The sequence below is a fragment of the Microtus pennsylvanicus genome, chromosome 5, assembly GCF_037038515.1.
Source record: "Microtus pennsylvanicus isolate mMicPen1 chromosome 5, mMicPen1.hap1, whole genome shotgun sequence".
Lineage (NCBI taxonomy): Eukaryota > Metazoa > Chordata > Mammalia > Rodentia > Cricetidae > Microtus > Microtus pennsylvanicus.
Genome location: NC_134583.1, coordinates 105,421,108 through 105,444,512, shown reverse-complemented (window position 1 = coordinate 105,444,512; position 23,405 = coordinate 105,421,108). Strand labels below are relative to the sequence as shown.

Genomic DNA, 23,405 nt, shown 5'->3' with positions numbered 1-23,405 from the left:
AAGGAAGGAAGGAAGGAAGGAAGGAAATGCAAACACGGCTGTGGCTTAGTAACATCTATCAGACGGCATTGTAAAAACTTACAGTTCTAGTCTGCTTCTCCTTCCAAATACACAATCAAAAACAATTCTCTGGGATTGGTGGAATGATCTAAGTGGTGGACTCACCACCATTCCTCTCTCCCTCCTCACAGCCCCACCCTCCCTCCCCACCCCACAGCTCCCATTGCTGAGGTCCCAGGTGGTATCCTGCTGGTGCAACTGCTGACTCCCCTTCAGAGAAGGTGAGCTGGACTCCCAAAGAGCAAGCTGGGACTTTCGAGATTACCAGAGCAGATACATATGCAGGGAAGACACACTTACTAGGGAAAAATACCACACTTATGTGTTTCTAACAGTAGCTTTGGTTTGAATTAGAACTTCTGGAATCTTCTCTGAGATAAGCTCTGGCTGAGGAAAGCTTAAACATACAGAGAAGCAGATGGACTAATAAAGCGAACAACCATTTATGCACACTTGACGTCAACAATTTCAGCTCAGGCCAGCCGCTTTTGTCTGTAAGCCAGGTCCCCACACTAAATGCGGAATGATTTAACAGCAAAGAGTTATCCCACACATAATACAGTTTCGTCTGCAAGTATTTTAGTACACACGGGGACTTTCAAAACATCAATAATGACACTGACCTAAAAACTAACTATAATTTCTGACTGTGACTAAATAGTTTGGATCAGTTTGTTAAATCAAGGTTCATATTCATATCTTGCTTTTGGATGATGTGTTTCCTAGGCTTCCTGTATCTGAATGTATTGAGGCTTCACATTTGTCAGAAATACAAAATAAAGCCCAGTAGCAGAAGGGAGAAATGAGACGCTTTAATGGATTCCTGAGGTTTTCATCATCCTGGGATGTATATGTGTTTTTGTGTATCTATGTGTGTATGTATGCATGTGTGTTATTATATACATGTATGTGGCTTATATGTGTGTGTATATGTGGGTATAGTATAGGTGTAAGTGTGTATACTATAGGTGTATGTGTATATGTTTATACATGTGTATATGCTTTTATGTGTATGTGTGTAAATGTGCATATGTATGCATATGAGTCTGCGAGAGTCTGTGTGTGTAAGAGAAGAGAAGGAGGGAGAGAGAAAGCATGATAGTCTTCCATTTGTTGATCCCAGCAGCCAACTGAACATTTGACTTCCTGGGATTTGGTTATTAGAGCCAGTGAGGACCCGCTTCCTCTTTCTAAAATCTTTAGTTGGGTTCCATCACTTGTAGCCAATAGACTATGCAGCGAACTCCGCAGTGGTGTGGGATGGAAGGAGGGCATCTTAGGGCTTAACACAGGAGATGCCTGTCACAGAAAGGGGTGGAATCAGGAAAGGGCTAACATGCTAAAACTTGGCAGCTGACTCCTACTTTGGCCTTTTCTACAGACAATTAAAATTTCAACAAAAGGATTTGCCCTTCTAATGTTCTTTACTGGGAAATAAAAGAGGTAACATAAAATAATCTTATTAGTGTGCCATTAAAAAAGTCGGCATTTACAATCCTTTTAGAGCAGACAGAATTCACCTCTGTTCCATAGGATTTTCTTGGCTAAGGTTCAAACGACAAGCACAAACATGATTTCTTTGAGAACAGCTTCAAAACATTAAAGGGCTGGTGTAGAGGCTCTCGAGCATTTTACACATTCCAGTTTACAAGTAGCTAGCAAGGTAATTACAGCATTCCTCTCCACTCAACAAAAGCAGGCCACGGGACGGAGCTAAGATTAACTGTCAGCCCCCATCTGAATTCCTGCATTGTCTCAAAAACCATAAAACAAAGATCCTACAAAACAGTTTATGGGCCATTCTTTGAGTCAAGTCAGACTGGAAATCCTCCCATTCAACCCAGGGAGACTCTGGTGGTGAATGTCTGTCACATCCTGTTCCCTTCCTGTACTTTCTTCTCTCCTCTGATGTCCCCTTTAGTCTCTTTCCTTTCTCCTCTCTCTCTCTCTCTGGTGTTTGAGACAGGGTTTCTCTGTGTTAAGCCCTGGCTATCCTGAAACTTGTTCTGTAGGCCAGGCTGGTCTTGAACTCACAGAGATCTGCCTACCTCTATGTCCTGAGTGCTGGTACTAAAAGCATGTGCCACCACGAGCTGGCACTTCAGTCTCTTATGTTACACTTAGCATCCTCATCATGGAGATGAACATAAGGGGAGAAAGCAAAGGCCAAATGTGATCTTTTAGTCCCTTTTATAAAAAAAATTTTGTGGATTTTTGTTTTGTTTCTCTTTGTTTCTGTTTTTTGTTTTTCGTTTTTCTAGACAGGGTTTCTTTGTGTAAAAGCTCTAGCTGTCTTGGGACTTGCTCTATAGACCAGGCTGGCCTCGAACTCAGAGAGATTCACCTGTCACTGCCTCCGAGTGCTGGGATTAAAGGTGTGCACCACTACCATCCAGCCGAGACTATTTTTATTAACAACTTAATATACACTAACTTATCACTAATTGTGGTCATCATACAGTAAAATAAGTCAGTAAAATACAATGCTCCAGTTTACCTGAAACTTTTTAACTTCTGATCAGTCTTTTTCTCCTATCTGTATACCCACGAGTCTTGGTTACTTCCTGTCTATGAAACACTTTTTATATGCTCCATATAAGAAAGAAAGATACTGTGAGTGTGTATGTGTGTGTGTGTGTACTTGCCCATGTGGGTCATAGGTCATCATTAGGTGTCTTCCTCACTACCTTATGTTTGAGTGAAAGTTTCCCACTGAACCTGGAGCCCCCAGGACCCCTCTATCTCCGCTCTCAGAGCTGGAGCTGCAGACACATGCCACAGTGTGCCGTGTTTATGCAGGCGCTGACAGCAGGCACTTTACCCAATGAGCAGTCTCCCTGGCCCTGAGATACTCACTGATTTATTTAATGGCGAGCGATCCTTTTTCAAATTATCAGATTGCTCTCTAATTTTTCCACTTATTTATATTTTGTGTGTGCTGGGGGGCAGGAGGGGGTGGAGGTCAGAGAACAGTCTTTTGGAGTTGGTTCTCTCACTTCAGTGTGTGGGTTCCGGGGACCAAACTCTGGTTTGGGACGCGCACCATTGCCCACTGCTCTGTATTTCTGGTCCCAAGATATTTGCTTTTAATCTGCTTCAGAGCATTTGAGGCTCCACACAAAACTGCAACTAAGATAAGAAACCAAGGTGGCTGGAAAACAAAGATAAGATGAGAGGAGCAACTCTCGCTGGTGGGAATCAGAGCCCTGGGGGACCTAAATGTAAGCTGCAGTGCTGGCTGATGGGAATCAGAGATGCGACTCTAGGTGAGGAATTCTAAGGGCTTGAGGAACACTTCCCCCTCACATCCTCCTAAGGGTGGGGCTGGATGACAAGCTGGTCACTGTCCTGTACGACACCGCCACAGTGGACTTGATGCTCATCTCCTTCCTGTCGCTTTGCGCTGTCCCCTCAGAGACCAGTGGGAAGTGAATGGGTCCCAGCACAGGGAGAGGTTAGGCTTTCTGATATTTTCTTGGTCTGGGGACCAAATTTCAAAGACATACATCCACAGACAGGCACATTATCTTTTATGCAAAATTTCCTCAAGTCTTATTAATTTTTAATGTTTGAGCGTGCAGGTTTGTATGTGTACACCTGGGCGAGTGTGTGCCACAAAGGGCGTGTGGAGGTCAGAGGACAACTTCATGGAGTAAGTTCTCTCCCACCACCTTTGAGTGAATCCTAGGGATCAAACTCGGGTCTCCAGGCTTGCAAGGCAAGCACTTTGTCCACTGAGCCATCTCGCCAGCCCACAGGTCTTGGTTCTTGCAAGTGAACCTTCTGTAAAATGTGAGCAGCAGAGATAGAGCAGCTAGCTGTCTGTTGTGGCAAGACCTGGACGTGTAGGGGACCTGACAAGCAAAGATGAAGGCTGAAAACATCATACGAAACAAGAAGCCGAAACACAGAACACATCCAACGATGGCCACCTCTCATGTCATCTAAAGTGCTCCAGCAAGTGACTTCAGGCGATGTCTAAGTTGCTCTGGGCCAACTTCAGTAAATAAAGAGATGGGAAAACAGGATTCTAAAGCTTCATGCACTGGGAACATGGCTGTTATTATCTCTGTCCAGAGTATGTTCAAAGCAGGTATTCCCATGTGCTCAATGGGGCCACTGTGGGGGGAAAATCTTAACACCAAGCTTTAAGTAATACGTGCTTCTGATGAATTAGTTGTGAAACACATCCTCAGATAACTGGATGGTTGGTTCTGAGTTAGGCTCTGTATATAGACCCTTGAAATGTTTAGAGGGTTAAAGTGCTATGGAAATTCTAGTTATTGCTATAAGAATCCCATCAGTATGATGATCAGTAAGTAGTTCTGCTGTGACACAAGTGTGCCCACGTGAAAAACAGTCACACAGTAAGCATCCTGCCAGTCACACACTGCTCCGCAGTGGCAGAGGGCAGAAAAGCACACTGATTTTCTATTCTCCCCTACGGGAACCCGCACCCACCTCGTCCACGGACGGATACAGGGCAAAGAGCTCAGCCTGTCGGTTGGTCTTGCGGGCCTCCTCTTTCTCCTTCTCAAAGTCATCAGCACTCAGCTGCAGCAAATTTTCCAGTCGCTCATCAGGCTGCAGGCTGCGGAGGTCGAAGTCACAAGTAGTGAGGGGTCCCTTCCCAGACACATCACATAGCACGTTTAAGCGGCGGGGTCCTGTCTGTTAGAGAAAACAATTGACCTTCATGAGGGTCTGGGGGCACAGATGAGAACTAGGCTCAGGGACAATTCATGACTGCTATAGCTGGGGTCTATAGATCTCAGCTCTCAAGGAGTTTTGTTGTTGTTGGTGGTGGTTTGGTTTGGTTCGAACTAAGGACTTGACACAACTGGTCCTGGCTTCCTGGTGGGACTATCCTGAAGTGAGAGTCTCCTTCCCTGGAAGCAAACATTATTCATCAGTTGGATAAGCCAGTCCTGGGCAAGGATTTGAAATGGCACTGTGTTTCTAGTAGCTACTGGCTGAAGCCGGGCCTCTTAGGAACCATGCTCACATCTTGGCCTGGAGCCAGGCAGAGTTGTGACAAGGGGTGGCATAAAGAGCCTAGACTGTGAACAGAGATACCTTTTCCTAATCAACTTCAGAGCCTGGGTTTTGAGGCGAGAAAATAAAATAAACTCTAAGGAGCCTTAAAAAATGCATATATATATATTCTAAAGCTAAGCGTCAAGCTTACAAGTACAGATATATGGGATTGGGTTACACTTAGCCACTACAGCAGAGCCTGTCTGAGGCTGGGTGCCTCCCACAAGTAACTACAGGACTTCAGTAATGGTTAGAGGAGCAAACACCAACCAAAAAAAAACTGCCTTGGCTATTCAAGCAACAGCTTACAGCTTCAGATGAATGGGAACTCATTCGTCTCTTTTTGCTTTCTGACCTGTAACGTGAGCCCGAGGGACTAGCACACCATCATTTAAAATAACATGTTTGGATCATTGCTAGCTCTTGTACATTTCTGCTGAATATAGCATAAAATACATCTCAGTCATCTTTTGATAGAGTTAAGCCCTGTAGTACAACTATCCTCATTGTCCATCTTCATGATCCTTTTCATCTTGCAAAACTGAAACTCTACACCCACTAAACAGTAACTCCCCAGACCTCCGCTGTCGCTAGGCAACCACATTTGATGCTCCACTCTTCCACAGTGGATAGCTGGACTGCTTCCATCTTTTGGCTACTTGGAGCAATGCTTCTGTGGACATGGGTGTACACAGCATGGAATCATGAAGTAACCATTTTATGAAAATAATGGCAATAGCAATAATAATAGCCAGCATTTTTTGGGTAGTGGCACTGTTGGCATTAGTGGTATAAGTGAAGCTGGCCTCATTCAAAAATCTTTACACATTCTGACTCACTCCTCAAGTGGCCTCATGACACTCAGTGCCGTCCTTGGTTTCCAGGGAAGACATCTATAACCCAGAAAGGTTAATGACAGAGCCTGGGGACAGGGAGGTGGTGTGAAGGGATCAATAAGAAAGGTTAGGCAATCTGACAGGGACGGCTTTGAACTACCCTGGCTCTCACAGGGAGGGGTCCACCGTAGGTCCCTCCTCCAACTACAAGCCCTTCACTTCTTCCATCTTAATCACTGTGCTTTGGGGTTTCTGTCTGAATACTGATTTCTGAAGACACAAACCAACTTGAGGAAAACGGCCACTGACTCAGACAGTAGAGTTCCTCCTACTTGAATGTTCTACGAGTCTTACATTTATTCTAGTTTTGTTTTTTTTTAAATTGACAGCAGGCCTTGGGCAGAGCCAGCCCGTCACCTGGCAACCATGTTTGTTGATAGGAAATACCTGAGTGGCCGGTTCACTGCACTCCAAAGTTTCTGACTCAAACGTCTGTTTCTGAAGCGTCTTGTGAAAATCTCTCCGTGATCCGGTCTTTTTAAAGCTGCAAAAATCTGAACTTCCTTGGTTTCTTTCATTGTTGATATGATTTGATTTGGAGGGAGATGAGGAACAGCGGAGAGGGAGAAAGAGACAAAGCATTAGATTAAAAATAAAGTACTGACATAGGGGCGGACCAAGTCGCAGAGCATTCAACAGAGGACAATTGTAGTGCCTCTGTCTACGCACCCGGCCTCACACAAGGCTCTGCTGTAGGGACACACAGTCTTGCCTCCTGGCTGGCCCATTACGAAAGGCAGGAATGGCCTGGGAAAAATGCCACTGTAGAGGTGTGGTCTTTTCAGCTGCGGGGCACTTGGCTCTGAGCTGAAGCTAAACCGTGACCATAGCATAAGAAGCTGAGATAAATCTAGCAATGTGTAGAAGCAGCACAGAGAGACTGCAGATAGAAACAGAGGAAGCCATTTCATCTCCACATCAATGTTCTTGATAGTGAGTAAGAAAGGCAGGACACGGCTAAGGGAAAAACACACAAAGATGATGTATGGACCGACAGTCTCTGCTGACATTCACAGTCTCACTCTTGGAACTTCACTACAGCTCTCAAAGGGTTGGGAATAGAGGTCAGTGGTAGAGTGTGTGCCTAGCAAGCATGAGGCCAAGATTCACAGGTGTGTGTTCCCGTTCTTTCTCCCTCCCTCCCTCCTCCCTCCCTCTCTGCTACTCCTCCTCCTCCTCTCTCTCTCTGTCTCTCTCTCTTTCACACATTCACACACACACACACACACACACACACACTCACTCACACCACACAACGGAAGGGGTCTAAATTAGAATGGTCAGGGCTATCACTGGAGAATTGAGACCATGATGGGAAAGAAGAGAACTCTTAAGTTGTCATTTCATAACTATAGAAATGAATGTGTATATTCCCCATTTTTTGATGACTGAGAGGCTTCTTGGAAAACACGCAACAAAGTGTATACACATAATTGGTGTGCTTTCTGCATTTATTGTACCGACTGCACAGGTTGGTAAAGGGACATGTAATGAGGTGCGAATGTATTAGGCAGGTTATGTGATCTACAGGTAAAGGCAGAGCTGTAGGAGGCCAGCAACGATTCAAACACAGTTCATAACTCTCCAAGAGGGAGGGGCGCTGGAGGAGACGCATGACGCACACGGCAGGCACCAAGGGCATGTTAGTTCATTGTGTTAAGTGAGGAAGCAGGAGACGCCTCAGTGCCTTTGGGAGGGAGGTCAGGACATCTCTAGATTTTACTGTGCTCCGAAGACAATTTGTTTTGAGAAAAAAAAAAGAGAGAGAGAGAGAGAGAGAGACAAACAGCCCAGAAGCTCTCTGTAAGATCGGCCTGGCAATTATTTCAAGCCTGCCTTACTGTGACTGGCCAGCTTCAGTGTGCCCTTGCAATGTATGTGTCCAGCCCGATCTATAAGGCAGGGTGAAAAGGAGCCTGAATTAGGAACTAAAAAAAGGAAATAGCAAGAAAAGTGTCTATGATAGTTTCTGATTTGGAGTTCCAAAACAGCTGAAAACAAACAAAAATTAAATAATATATAATATTAATATATATCAGGTTGTCCAAAAACATCAATGGTGAAAGTATCTCTGGAGATGTTTTAAACGGTTTCTTGGATATAATAACTATTTGGAATATTTCAGAGAATTCTTTTGGTTCTAGTTGCTCAGAAGTTGCAAAAGAAGAGTGGATTATAACTGAGCAACATTTATTTATAAAATTTACTTTCTTTAACAGATTTCTTTGGGAGGAGACCTGGTGTGGGATTTCTTAACTCTGCCAACTTCTTGGAAGTTATTCTTAACCATATAACTCTAGGGGGCCACATGGAGGAGGATAGCAGGCCTTCTTGGTGCATAAAAGAAAAAAAGTGGCAAGATGGTTCCACGGGTGCTGCTTGCCACCGAGGCTTACGGCTTGAGGAGGAGCAACTCCTGCAAGTCGTCTTCTCATCTCCGTGTACAGTTATGGCCTGCACACAAACACCCACACTCACAAATAAATAGCAAGTAAATAAATATTGCAGAGGGGGGATCTAGTTCATGCCTCACCCACTCGGCCACACTGTGGGTGGTCTAATTCCCTGGGAAGGGGGAACAATCTAAAAGTAGTGGCAAAGATAGGCAAGTAAGAACTGTTTTGTAATTAGATCCCAAATGAGAAGGCAGGAGAGCTGTGGTTATTAGCTCTGTAAAGCCCTATGAGGAGCAGGAAAACAAGACTAAATAACAACACCAGCCCCTCAGAAGCAGTGCTAAAGCCACAGTGGTGCCTGCAATTCCTTCTTTTAGGACTGTCCCCTCCAGAGGGAACTGATTCGGAAGCTCCTTTTCAAGGAACACTTGAGCCATTGGGGGGCCAGGGGTGGGGAGAAAGGCAGCCAACCTACAGGCCTGGGGTGCAGCCACCTTAATAACTAGGACTACGTTAGCTTGCCCCTTCCCCCAACTCATAAATTACACCTATTTCTAAGATTGCTAACTTATAAACATGCAAGCACACACTAGCACACAGCACAACACCCAAGCACAGGCATGTGCCTGCCTTCATCAATATTTTCAGGGTACGTCTCTCTGCCTGTTTCTTCACAGGGTGAGGAACAGACATGGGTAAATCGCAGGGATCGTTCCTGAACTGAATTTGTGATTTGATGATAGAAACTCTACATCCTTACATACTATAGGAAATAAAATCCAATTTGCTCTTTTAAAGACCCTTTTGGGGACACAGAATGTATGTCTTTTTTCTGTTTTACGCAAATAGATGCACCCACTCCTTCCATTCTGTTAGACTGTCTTGTGGAGTTCCTTACAAGGACCTTGAAGGCATGGACAAACCAATCAGTTAGAGGTTGATGTTAAAGTTCATTTCGTAACATAGACACTTTAGCCTGGTAGTGAAGTCAGCCTTTGTGACTATTGCCACCGAAAGCAGTAAGACTAGTGTGTCCATGCTGGAGTTAGCTTTTCTCCCCTTCCTCACACCCTGCAGCACCCACTCCCCCATCTCAGACAGTCACAGCACTCCCCTAGGAAGCAGGGCTAAATGCTGGCTGGGGAGAAGCACGGGCTGGCAAGCTTGAGAGGTGACTCATTCCAGAAGGGCCAGCATGGAAGAAGCCATCACTGGGTAGGTCCTAAGACAGCTGGCTCAGTGCCTCTGGCTACAGGCATCCCAGCCTACTCACCCCACCCTGGCAACTGACTTAAACCAAGCCAAGATCCCAGTGAACCTGTGTGCAGACTGGAGAAAGATGGGAAAGTAGGCAGACTGGGAGAAGTCCGCACGAAATGAGAACGGCCTGCAGCTTCCCCGGAGAACCACAGGCTTTGTCTTAAACACCCTTCTCACACACTCAGGAACACCCGCAGACAAAGGACTTCATGAAACTATTCGTTTTAGAGGCCAATGTGCAGCAGGCAGAATCTGGCTCTTGGTGGGGAGGGCCTGAGTTCAGATGCTGGATCCTTATGAACCAGTCAAGAGAGACAGATCTGGGCACAGGGCCTCATGTCTCTGAGCCACAGTTTCCTCAGGTGTAGAAAAGAGGACAATGAAGCTCATTTTAAGGGTCACTTGTGGAGATCAGAAAATAATTGTGTCCTTGTTTCTCTCCCTCCCCTCCCTTCTCCTCCTGTTTCTCACTCTTCCCTTCCTTTCTTCTTCCTATGCAATTACCTGTTAAAACCTTAAGGTTTTTTGGAACAAGGTAGCCATCCATGTCTCAGAGTGAAAAGAAGTCCAGAATTGGAACCTGAATCCAGGATAAGGTAAGGGATGCATTTATCATCAAAGTGCTGTCTGCACGGAGTGGTGAATCCTAGCCCAAATGGTGCAGGGAAGAGGTCAGAACACAGGCAGCCTGGCACATGATCATCACCAAACTTGAGTCTTGGTGATTTATTTATAAATAAATAATAATTATATTTTATATAATATATTACAACATATATAATAAATATAAATATTTATTTATAAATAAAGAAGCATTTACAAAAGAAGGGACACCTGACATGACTTGGGCTTGGTGACAAGGCTCCATCCCATGGCGAATCATCCTGGTACTGGGTCAGCACAAGATAAAGAGGCTCGCCCAGGCAGGAATGGCATGCCTGGGGTCAGAACCAGAATAGGAAGAGGACAGATACTGGGGTAGAGGAGAGTGTGGGCAATGGTTCCACATAGGAGAATCAAACAACTAGAAACATGAAAGACACGGGAGCTATATTTTGCCAGAGAAAGGAGAGAAGAAACCAAAAGAAGACTAGAGCAGACACCATGAAGTTGGATGTACAGGCCAACAAGAAGTCATGGTTTTCATTCTGTTCAGTGAAAGGACTGGAGGAGCCAGGCCTCAGCAAAAACGAGCATGCTTTACACATGCAGTGTGGCTGCTGAGCGCTACTGTCCACTGAGGAACTCACGTGTGGAGCGTGGCTGCTGAGCGCTACTGTCCACTGAGGAACTCATGTGTGGAGCGTGGCTGCTGAGCGCTATTGTCCACTGAGGCACTCACTTGTGGAGTGTGGCTACTGAGCGCTACTGTCCACTGAGGCACTCACAATGCAGCGTGGCTGCTGAGCACTACTGTCCACTGAGGCACTCACTTGTGGAGCGTGGCTGCTGAGTGCTATTGTCCACTGAGGCACTCACAATGCAGCGTGGCTGCTGAGCGCTACTGTCCACTGAGGCACTCACACATGGAGCGTGGCTGCTGAGCGCTACTGTCCACTGAGGCACTCACACATGGAGCGTGGCTGCTGAGCGCTACTATCCACTGAGGCACTCACAATGCAGCGTGGCTGCTGAGCGCTATTGTCCACTGAGACACTCACTTGTGGAGTGTGGCTGCTGAGTGCTACTGTCCACTGAGGCACTCACACATGGAGCGTGGCTGCTGAGCGCTACTGTCCACTGAGGCACTCACAATGCAGCGTGGCTGCTGAGTGCTATTGTCCACTGAGGCACTCACAATGCAGCGTGGCTGCTGAGCGCTACTGTCCACTGAGGCACTCACAATGCAGCGTGGCTGCTGAGTGCTACTGTCCACTGAGGCACTCACACATGGAGCGTGGCTGCTGAGCGCTACTGTCCACTGAGGCACTCATGTGTGGGGCGTGGCTGCTGAGCGCTATTGTCCACTGAGACACTCATGTGTGGAGCGTGACTGCTGAGCGCTATTGTCCACTGAGACACTCATGTGTGGAGCGTGGCTGCTGAGCGCTATTGTCCACTGAGACACTCATGTGTGGAGCGTGGCTGCTGAGTGCTACTATCCACTGAGACACTCATGTGTGGAGCGTGGCTGCTGAGTGCTATTGTCCACTGAGGCACTCACACATGGAGCGTGGCTGCTGAGTGCTACTGTCCACTGAGGCACTCACACATGGAGCGTGGCTGCTGAGCGCTACTGTCCACTGAGGCACTCACAGTGCAGTGTGGCTGCTGAGCGCTATTGTCCACTGAGGCACTCACAATGCAGCATGGCTGCTGAGTGCTACTATCCACTGAGGCACTCACACATGGAGCGTGGCTGCTGAGCGCTACTGTCCACTGAGGCACTCACACACGCAGTGTGGCTGCTGAGCGCTACTGTCCACTGAGGCACTCACACACGCAGCGTGGCTGCTGAGCGCTACTGTCCACTGAGGCACTCACACATGGAGCCTGGCTGCTGAGTGCTACTGTCCACTGAGGCACTCACACATGGAGCGTGGCTGCTGAGCGCTACTGTCCACTGAGGCACAGTGGCATCTGAGAGTGATGACTAACTCTGGGGAAGGAAGGAAAAACCTAATAGTTTTTTAATCTCACTGGAATATCGTGTGTCAGAGAGCAAGGATGTCTTCAATGATGGCTGGAGCCATGTAAAAAAGATGTGTCAGGCAACCTGAAGACCATGTGAGCATCAAAATAAACAAGAGACATGAGTCAAATCATTCACTAAAACAGGAAATTATAGCTCCATATTGATAGAAATAAAGTGAAGGTTTGATGAGGAATGGGATACCAACAAACCCAAAGAGGGGATCAGTCTATAAAATGGCTGGCTATAATCTCAGAAGGCAGGGAAGAATCCACACCGAGAAGGTCTTCCAGCATGACCAAGAGTAATGACATGTCACATTAAAGTGCAGTATGTAATGTGGAACTGGAGTCTTTTGCTCTCCAAAGAATATCCTTCAGGCATTTGATGAAAACTGAAATCTGAGGGTTAAGTGGTAATGAAATATTGATATTAATTTTCAGAATGTAGGGATTATATGGCAACTGTAATGGCAAATGTGCTTGTCTGTAGCAATTACACACTATTGTAGGTGGGGTAATGGGAAAAGCAGATCAGGGGCTTGATCTCCCACGGTTAATGGTTCGGAAGAGCTCTTGGTTTATGTTCAGAACTTTTCTATAAATTTGAGGTTGTCTCTAAATAAAAGGAAAGTAATATGCCAGGCACCTGGCACTGCAGTAAAAATTACTGGGCACCAACCAGGTCCCGTTTGCCAAGCCATGCACTAATTCTCCAGCTGCTGTGAGCATAAAACTTGTCCACCCATCTTTCCTTCCTGTCCCCCATGCCAACCCTATTACTTTGGCTCCATGATGGCTATAAAGATAGGAATCAGAACACAATAGTTTCTCTCTTCAGGCAATTTCACACACAAAACTGTTGCAGCCCAGGGCCAACTATGATCTGAGACCCCCATCCTTAGTAGGCCCCTCTCCAGACTTAAAGACCACATGCATCTGAATCCCTGCCACAGGTTCTGCTTCTAGGGAAGCAACAAAGACAGTTACATACCAGTTTTTTTCATTAGCACTAGTGACAATACTGTCCCATGCGACGTCAATGAATGCACTGTAAATTCAGATACTTCATAAATACATAGAAGTCAATGTCTTCTAATATCCCCAGTACGGCAGAACTACATTGTTTTCTAGGAGAAATGTACTTAGCTATCAGAAACAAGGATAGAGCTCTGAAAAGAGCCCATTTTAGTATTCCACTTTGTAGGATGCTTCAAAGTCCTGAGGGAGAATCTACTGTCATGATTAAACTTGTGACGCCCTCCGTCTCCAGGTCTTTAGAAAGTCCCCTTCCTAAGTGTACTGCTAAAGCTATGGTCTAAAATATGAGACAGATATTTGCTTGTTAAGTTTCATTCATTCTTTCATTCAACAAATGTTTATGTTTTAATTCTCTTGAGAATAAGATACCAAGAAGAATTCATAAGAATTACAGCTGATGCAGGGCGGTGGTGGCGCACGCCTTTAATCCCAGCACTCGGGAGGCAGAGGCAGGCGGATCTCTGTGAGTTCGAGACCAGCCTGGTCTACAAGAGCTAGTTCCAAAACAGGCTCCAAAGCTACAGAGAAACCCTGTCTCGAAAATGCAAAAAAAAAAAAAAAAAAGAATTACAGCTGAGAGCTGGACCTGCCCTCAGAGAAGTCATTCTACTGAAAAAGATGTCACAGTTAACAGCGAAGGCACTTTAGACAGGTAGCTAGAACTCAATGAACAGTGACAAAAGCTTCAGGAGAAATGTCAACAAGGTGTTTTAAACACCCACAGAAAGAGGTGACAATTGCTAGCCATACTGGCAAAGGCCTGGTAGAAGCCTTTGACCAGGGCCTCGGCACAATGGGTCTGGAGAAGGCCGTGGTGATGTGCACAGCCAGGTTACTGCTTGTTACCACGTAGGCAGATGAGCCTGCCTTGCTCTCTGTGCTTTAAGAAAGCAGAGCACCTTGACAGCCAGCACAACAAATGTGTGTCATAATCAGCAATTATTGATCGAGGAGACATTTTTATGGTGTTTTGGGAGTAACTGAATTATATGCACTGATGTGTTCAATTTTTAATTGTTTACCAGTTCACTGGGAGTAAAAATGGAGCAATAAAACAGATGATACCCTATTCCTTGATATCCCCACTCTCCTTGAGCATGACCTTCTGCTAGGATCGCCTTAATCACTCAGGATGAAAGACAAACTCCAGGGACTTTTATGATGCCGCCCATAACACCCATGAAATGTTTCACTGTCACTGCGGATCATACACCAAAAATATATCGCACGTAAACATGTTTAATTACTGGAGAGTTTGACTCACCACCAAGACATGGAAAATAGTCTGAAGTTAATCACCCCAGCTTCATTTACAAAAAATGACTGGGAAAATGGTACTTAAGACCCTTACTATCCCCCAAAGGATGCTATCAAACACAATCCACACAAAATTATGAAGGCATTGCGAAAATTAGATAAGAAGTGAATACAGCCCCACCTCAAACCATCAGTTCTATGCCTATTTTCAAAACACATAAAACAAAAAGGATTAAAAACGTGTTAGTCTTGGCTTAACTGTAGACATGAAACACAGAAAGAGATCTATTCAAGGAATCTCCCAGCTTCAGAATCACAGGCAAATATTTCAAGTAACAGAATATTTTTTTTCTGGGCTTGTGAGGTGGATCAGTAAATAAATGTGCTTGTGGCTAAACCTGATCACCCAAGTTCAATACCCAGGCCCTGAGGTGGAGGGAAGGGGCTGCCTCTTACAAGCTGCTCTGACTGACTTCTATATGTATACACATATGTGTAAAAACCAGAGAAATGTGAATATTTTCTCCAAAAGGAGATCATGCACTATACATAATTCAACCTTTCCCTACTGAGCGATAAAAACAAGTCTGGGGCTCACTTCTGTCTTTCACAGCAGTACTCTGCATCTGATTTAAACAGGACGACTACAGAACTTGACGGCAAATGCCCTACAGAAGGATGGGAGTGGGAGGGAATGCTAGCGGCCATTACCCCACACCTCTGCCCATTAAGTGGAATCCAAAGCCATTATCACAGAGAACAAGGGCATAAAAGCCTATCTCCAGATATGACAGAGAAATGTAATAGCAGTCAGGAGATAATTGAGGAATAAAGGAGCTAACTAAATCAGTGCCTGACTGCATCGTTTTGGATGACAAAGACATGTCCATGGAAGGCAAAGTGGCTTCATTAAGATCACACCTCTGGACAAAGCAGGCTGCCACCCATCCCCAAAGTGTAGTAAAACATATAGTGTAGAATTTAAAGGTTATTCCCTCGACACACTAATTGAAGTGTCTATGGTGATACTTCATTTTTATACATATCATAAACAATACTGTTTACTTGATTATTACTAATGAGATCTTTAAAATCCCATTTCACTCACAATAGTAAAATATGGGTGTATGTATGCATATATATATGTATGTATATTGAAGTTTGTATTTTAAGAGTATGTGTGATTTTGCTTGCATTATGTCTGTGTACCATGTGTGTAACTGGTATCTTCAGGGGCCAGAAGAGATCATCAGATCCTCTGGAACAAGAGTTACAGATGACAGTTGGAATGTTGCAAGTCCACAAGTCCAATTACACTTTTTCTTGGGCTAGCTTTAGCCCCCTATTAGCCATTCCTTGCTGGCATCTGTGTCGGAACAGACATCCTGGGAATCATAAATAAACGTTGGGAATCTAACTTAGCAGTCACTAGCTTCCATCAAACTAAAAGTCAAGAACGAGATCAGAGAGCATCTGAGACATGTAGAGAGATCCCCCACCCCCATCCTGCTTTAACTTACACTCCGATGCCTCCACCAATGTTATTTTTAAAACGCTTTGGCTGATAAATCTTTGTTCTGTTACTTACAAACTGCTTCCATGTTGGAATACTATATTTGGTGAGATCTAAATGTATGTTCCATGACCACGATCACTTATATTTGTTCCAGAATAAAGCATGCCTTTTACTCCTTGAGGCAAGAGCTGTTTCTTTTGGTCACAGCAGAGCTCCTCCTTGCTCTCTGCTTCATTTCCTGCCCTGACTTCTCTCAGTGATGTCTGTGATAAGGACATGTAAGCCAAATGCATCCTCTCCACAAGTTGATTTTTGATCAGTGTTTTATCCCAGCAACAGAAAGCAAACTCAGTCCTGTTAAAATAGTGTAACCAAACAAGATGGTCTCAAAGATACTACTGAAAAACATAATGTATGTTTGTACCATAAAAAACGATAGATATTGGTGAGGAATGAGGACTATAGATGGAGATCACAGAGACTATGGAGACAAACCACAGCCAATCAAAATGTTGAGTTGTACAACCAATTTCCAATAGCTACATCTACAAAAAGCTCCCACACCCAAGGCTCAGGAAACATTTCAAAAGAGGCAACGAAAAGGTGGTAAGCCAGAGGATGAGAGAATTTTCTATAAAATTGTGTCTCTTAGTAATGTCAGAAGCCACTGACATAAAGTCTCACCTACATGACTGCCTAAACATGAACTGAAAATGTCAACAGACATGCCAGAGTTGACATGGAGAAAGCCCATAAGGCCTCAACCCCGTACAAAGAGCCACTGGCAACTAGGGAATGCTGAGAACAGCAGAACACACCAATTTGTTATGCTTTCATGTTTGTGTTTGTTAGTGTAAAACAATAAGTAATGAAAACAGAGGTCATGAATTTGAAAGAGAGCAAGAATGGGAATATGGGAGGGTTTGGAGGGAGGAAATGGAAGGGAGAAATATTGTAATTATAATCCCAAAATATTGTATTGTTCTCTCTCTCTCCCCCCCCCCCTCTCTCTCTCTCTCTCTCTCTCTCTCTCGTGTGTGTGTGAGACTATACGCCTTCAGAGGTCAGAAGGGGACCTTGAATCTCCTAAAAATTAAGTTACAGTGGCTGTGAGAAGTACAACATTGGTTCTGGGAAACTCGAGTCCTCTAGAAGAGCAGCAAGTACTCTTAACTGTTCGGCCATGTCCCTGAGCTTTGGATAGGGAGTGGCTCATGAAGCCCCACCCCTAGCTGACGCACTATTAGTAGTTGATGGCTGCCAGGAAAACGGCAATCATTTTTTTCTTAGGGGGTATTGTGACTGGGATATTGCCCAGGATCTAGTTGACTGCCCCACACCCATGTGTATGCCATCAGCACCAACTGGATTTAGTGGTAATTAGAGAGATAGAGAAAAAAAAGGATACAAAAGTTGGTGAGGTATTTGTTGTGGGGGAAGTGTCCAGGGGAATAAGGAATGGCTACGACCATTGTATATATAAAATTATAATGTATACAAATATATATGTAAATATAATGTATATAAATGGATATACTTTGTGTATATATATATGGATATATATTGTATATATAATTGCCAAAGAGTAAATAAAAATGTTTTCTAAAACGCCATGATGAAAATAGAGTTGGAATTGGGTGATGAAGGGCACCTGGATTTTCCCCATGCCATAATGGGCATACACAGGCACTGAGTGATTTTTGGGAGAAGAGTATGTTGAGATTATTATTTTCATTCTCAGCATTTCAGATTCATTTTACCAGAAAACCAAAAATAGGGGTAGAAAAATGTGCCCTTCTATAGGATACTAGTCAAAGATTGTCAGGAACTGTCAATGAGTTCTGGGGTTAGAGGCTTTCCTCTGCCAACTAGCTTGTTTTGGGGAAGGGAACTGGTCCATGACATGAATGTGCTGAGAACTCTGCCAGTGGTAATCTCCATCTCAGTACACGTGACATAATATAAACAGATACTGTTTTCATAAGAGATAAGCGCATGGATAATCATTGCTTCTGAAAAAGAAATAGGGCACACCAGGGAACAGGAACAGCAGCCAAATGGCTAAAGGTCTCGCCCCATATTTAACCCAAAGACATACAAAGTAATGCTATGCTAAAATTAGAATTTAAACATGACACCAAAAATAAAAATCTTAAGGAAAATGCCAACATGGATTAAATTACATAAATCATTCTAAATGTTAAAGTATCCTGGGTAAGGAACGTACACGGTAGAAACGTTAAGCGTTCAGTGAGCAAAGCATTTGCTGTGCAAACAAGAGGATCAGAGTGTTTAGACAACGCCCCCCAGGACCCACCTAAAGGCCTCAGATGGTGAAGATGGGGATCCCTTAAGCAAATCTGGGTTCGAGTAAGTGGCCCTGGTTCAATGTACAAGGTGAAAAAGGAATCAAGAGAGATTCCAAGGTCAACCTTGTGCATCCATGTGTGTGTGCAGACATAACTACATACACAGACATACATACACACATGTACACATGCATTCAAACATACATACACCCCAAAACATGAAAAGGGAAAACGTGGTCTAAAGTTTTATAAAACCAAATAGCTTAATAGAGTTGCACAAATTTTTTAAGTAGTACACCAAGGAAAAAAATTACCCGTGGCCAACGAATACGTGGGAGAAAAAAAGTCCAAGCTGATAATCAAATAGAATGTCAAAAATGTCAATGCTTTTACAAAATGAAAATGTTTATGTCATATTTTATAATTTCTAATATTCAAAATATAATTCATGTATATTAAATCGTTGCTCTATTATTAAGTCTTAAATTTGCACATATACCTTAGGCACAGAAATTATAGGTTTTCTCCAGAGAAAAAAACTATAAATATGCACAGGATTTTAGTGAGAAGGACATTGGTGCACTGTAAGTACAAAAACAACAAAACAAAATGAGGATTCACATAAACATTAAAACTGATTGGATAAATTGTGATATACAGGTATTATGCAATCATTAGTTACTGTGATCAGGAAGAATCAATAAAAGTAAAGATAGGGAATCCTCCCTTACTGTGAAAATTGATAATGCAGGCGAGAAAGAGTCTGGAGCCCAGTTTACTATTTCTATAAACACATACTACAAAGAAATTTGATTCAAGACCTATATTATCATCATCAACCATGGTTACCTACACAGAATGAAATTCATTGATTTTTGGTTTTGTTTCTCTATAGTTTCTAAAGTTTCTAAACTCCCTGTCATGAACATTCTAAAGTCTTTTTTAAAAAAATAAAATGAAATTTGTGGAAGACAGAAAAGAAGTTTTCCAAGAGTCTGTGCTACCAAGAGGAGGGAGCAAGCACAGTGTTTCCAATAGAAAATAAATCTAAAAGCCAAATTTAGCCCAATGGACTTTCTGTTTATTGTTCCCTCTTGGATTCTTTTTTAGAACTTTAAAGACCCAGAAAAGTGCCTCTAATTATACCGTTTTGAAGCTTGAGAACAATTTGTTCTGACTCTTACTTATTAACTGCAATGCATAATCTTATTTGCCTGCTGGCAAATTTGGTTTTCCACTTGTGTTAGGACGGAAGACAGACTGACATGCAGCTTTATGTAATTACTTCCTATAAGTGATTCTTTCTCCTCTTCAGTTACTGGAATCAGTATGCATGCTGGTCTTACCAAAAACAAAACAAAACAAAAAAGCCCCAAAACAACAACAACAACAAAAAAAACCCCAACAAAACCAGATTCAAGGGCACACTCAGAGGAGCTGGATAAAACCGAATCCCAAGTCCCAAGCATCCTTTATTATTTGTCCCCGGGAACAGTAATTCTTGCTAGAGTAGGGAAAGGGCAGGCTACCTTTTGCAAACTGATTATGTCTCAGAGGCTTTCTGATAAGTATCTAATGGAGTGGGCTGCAGACACAGGCCCATGCGTGCACGTGCACACACAGCAGGGATTCCTGTGATCCAACCCTTCTCACAAGACTGTGCTGTGAAGGCCATTAGTTTGGGGATAGAAACCTCAGGAAAAAAAATGATACAAATGTTTGATTAACCCTTAAAAATACTCTCTTGGTGAGAAGACTAGCAAGTCATTTATTTAGGGGTCACAAATTCTAATGACATCTTCGAAGCTGAGGTCAAGTTTCAATTCACTAACTATCTTTTATCTAGGAGTTCATCAATATAAAAAAGAAAGAAAAAGATGCATTCCCTTCTTATTATTTTTGAGACAGGGTCTTGTCATGCTGCTCAAGCTGACTTTGCACTTTTAGGTTCAAAGTAGCCTTCTGCCTCAGCCTCCAGAGTAGTTGTAACTGCCTCATAGGCAATCCTATTCTTCATGTTTAGAATGTGGTTTTCTTCCTAACTGAATAGATAAACAGACTGTAGTATATCAGTACAACAAAACTTCTTTTTCTGTGCTAACAGAAAGAGCAGGATGAAGCCACGGGAGACGAGATGGAGGAAGGTGAAATCAAAGACCATGAAAAAGACTGGTATGGACCACTGAGAGTGGGGGCAGTGATGTGGGAGTCTGCTGTTTTGTGTTGATTTCATTGGCTAAATAAAGAGACTGCCTTGGCCCTTTAAGAGGACAGAAAATTAGGTAGGCAGAGTAAACAGAACATAATGCTGGGAGAAAAAAAGCTGAATAAGGGAGTCGCCATGGTTCGCCCACTCCAGACAGACGCAGGTTAAGATCTTCCCTGGTAAGCCAGCTCGTGGGGCTACACAGATTATTAGAAATGGGTTAGATCAATATGTAAGAGCTAGCCAATAAGAGGCTGGAACTAATGGGCCAGGCAGTGTTTAAAAGAATACAGTTTCCATGCAATTATTTCGGGGCATAAGCTAGCCATGTGGGTGGCCGGATGCCGGGGATGCAGCCCCACTGCTCCTATTTCAACAGGGCAGAAACAGGTAGAGCACCAGAATTTTTAGGGCAGAAAAAAATTTTTGTTTGACGATGCAAGGACAAAGGCATCTCATTATGCATGTGTGGAAACACTACATAAATACATAGCTCAAAAACCAATCCTAGCGCTGGCAATGTAGCCCAGTGTGCCCAACGTGACGGGGAGTTTGGGAAATCTCAGGGCTTGCTCTTCAGTTTTTCTGCAACCCTAAAAGCCCTCCAAAAAGTCACTGAAAAAGCAAGAAAACACTAGCAATGTAAAATTTACATTTATATAAATTAACATTTATATATAAAGAGAGGATAAACTTACTTCCGGTTCACAATCAGCCATTCTCGAATGTAAGTCTGAACACAGTCCCTGACATGAGGATCCAGTTCAACTCTAATTAGGTGGAAAATAAAACAAAACAAGTTATTATTGAACAAGCATGATAAAATCAAGGGACAAAACATCACTTCAAATCTGCATCAATAAAGAATGCTAGGGATGTTCTTGCCCATTCATTTCAAGTGTGTGAAGTATTATGAAGTATTCCCAAGGCAATGATATTTGTTCTTTGATGAAACAAATATGTGGGCATTTTATGCTCTGTGAGTTTCTTTGTTATAGAGAATTGCTAAACCACTTTTATGTCTGAAGGCAGCAAAGCACAAGTAGGGAGCTATAATTAAACACCAAACAAGAAAAATAAGTTCAAATGGTTATTTCTAATGGAAAAAAAAATTGTTTTCTCTTCTGTAATTTTGTTAGGGCATGCGGCTTTCCATTCAGGAAGCCGAGAACAGCTGTCTTAGGCTTTGATGACTCCGCAGACACAGGCGTGGATTCCTGTCATACCTGCTGAGAAGTGTGCCATTAGGGACATTCTCCGTGTGTTTCACAGTCTGGAAATCAGAAGTAATGACGGTCGCAATGTTTTTGGGATTGTTAGAAATACATTAGTACTAAATAGGTCTAAAAGCTGTAAATTTTTATATAAATATTTTTTCAGATTATAATAGGATTATATCATTCCCCCCTTTCCCTGTCCTCCCTCCAAACCCTTCCATGTTCTTATTCAAATCCATGGATTCTTTTTCTTTAGTTGTTGTTATACCTACAAATGTATATGTATGCACACATACATATACACATTCACAAATACAACTGTCTCAGTCCATATAATGTTACTTGTATGTGTATGTCTTCAGGGATAACCATTTGGTATTGGAAAGGCAATAGGTGTGTTCTTCCCCGGGGAAGATTATTTCTCTGGCTCTCAGCATTCTATAGTTCTTTGTCTGGGTAGAGGCCTCTGGGCTCTTACCCTTTCCAGGTTATACTACAAGTCTTAATTTTGCATTTGTAAAACAGGGATGCTATCATTTGGATCTTGAGTGTCTTCCTAAGGACCACATGTTAAAGTCTTAGTCCCTGGCATGACACAATAGAGAAGTGGCAAGTTCTTCAGGATGTGGGGGCATATGGAAGGTCTTGATCACTGGACACTGCCCTTGGAGGGGACTGTGGGACACTGCTTTCTTCCTCTCTACCTTTTTCACATGGCCGTGAAGTGGTCACAAATTACTTCTCTTGTGCTATCATCTCTCACCATAACACTCTGCCTCTACAGGACCAAAGCAAAGCAGTCAACCAGCGAGGGACTGAAAACTCCCAAACCATAGGCCAAACTAAATGCTTCTTCATTTTAGTTGATTCATCACAGGGAACAGAACAGAACTCACCAGTGGACTACCTATCAATACGAGACCAAATTCTACAAATGTTAGATATGAGATCTCTTGGCTTTGACTGCTCAAATCCCAGCTCCAGTCCACACTGACTCCGTAATCTTATGCCAGTCATTCAGTCCTTCTGTGTCTCAATATCCTCACCAGCAAGTGATGAGAATAGTAAGAGTTCCCCCTCTAGAGAACCATGATGAAGACATGATGCTAGTGTGCAAAGCGCCCGGAAGAGTAACTGGTTCATAGTAAGAACCCTGTGCTAATTGAGACTTAGCTGACATTTGCCGTGCACCAGGTGCTGACTTAAGCACTTCACATGTATGGGTTCAACAGGCCAGGCACTGCTGTTATTCTTGTGTAGAAGAATGAAGTGCTAAGAATATTAATCCAAGTAAGAGACCAAGTGGCCGAGCTGGGAACTTCAGGGCCTGGCTCATGACTACCACAGTTCACTATTCAACGCAAGATCTGAGTGAGGCACAGGGTCTTACCCTCATGGTGACCAGAATGCCCTCCCTTGCCTGACTTGCTTACGCGGAAGACTTTGGCAACAGTCTTCAGAGAGGTAACACATTCACCAGAAGTCATAGCAACAAAACTCTGTCTCGCTCACAGAATGGCTCTGGGAAAGACTGCCTTCTTTATCAAAGTTTAAAAAGTCTTCCTCCCTGGAAATGTCC

The 23,405-nt window shown here is 43.5% G+C and overlaps 1 protein-coding gene across 2 annotated transcripts in view; it reads right to left on the bottom strand.

Annotated features, from left to right (window-relative positions):
• Dock8 (dedicator of cytokinesis 8) overlaps positions 1–23,405 on the bottom strand; it is a 191,013-nt gene that overhangs the window by 111,751 nt on the left and 55,857 nt on the right. For both annotated transcript variants that reach the window (XM_075973748.1, XM_075973749.1), the window contains 3 exons: positions 21,308–21,379; positions 6,381–6,504; positions 4,522–4,731 (listed from right to left, as the gene is read on the bottom strand). In XM_075973748.1, coding sequence (XP_075829863.1) covers positions 4,522–4,731; positions 6,381–6,504; positions 21,308–21,379 — 406 coding nt within the window. The remainder of the gene's footprint in view (positions 1–4,521; positions 4,732–6,380; positions 6,505–21,307; positions 21,380–23,405) is intronic.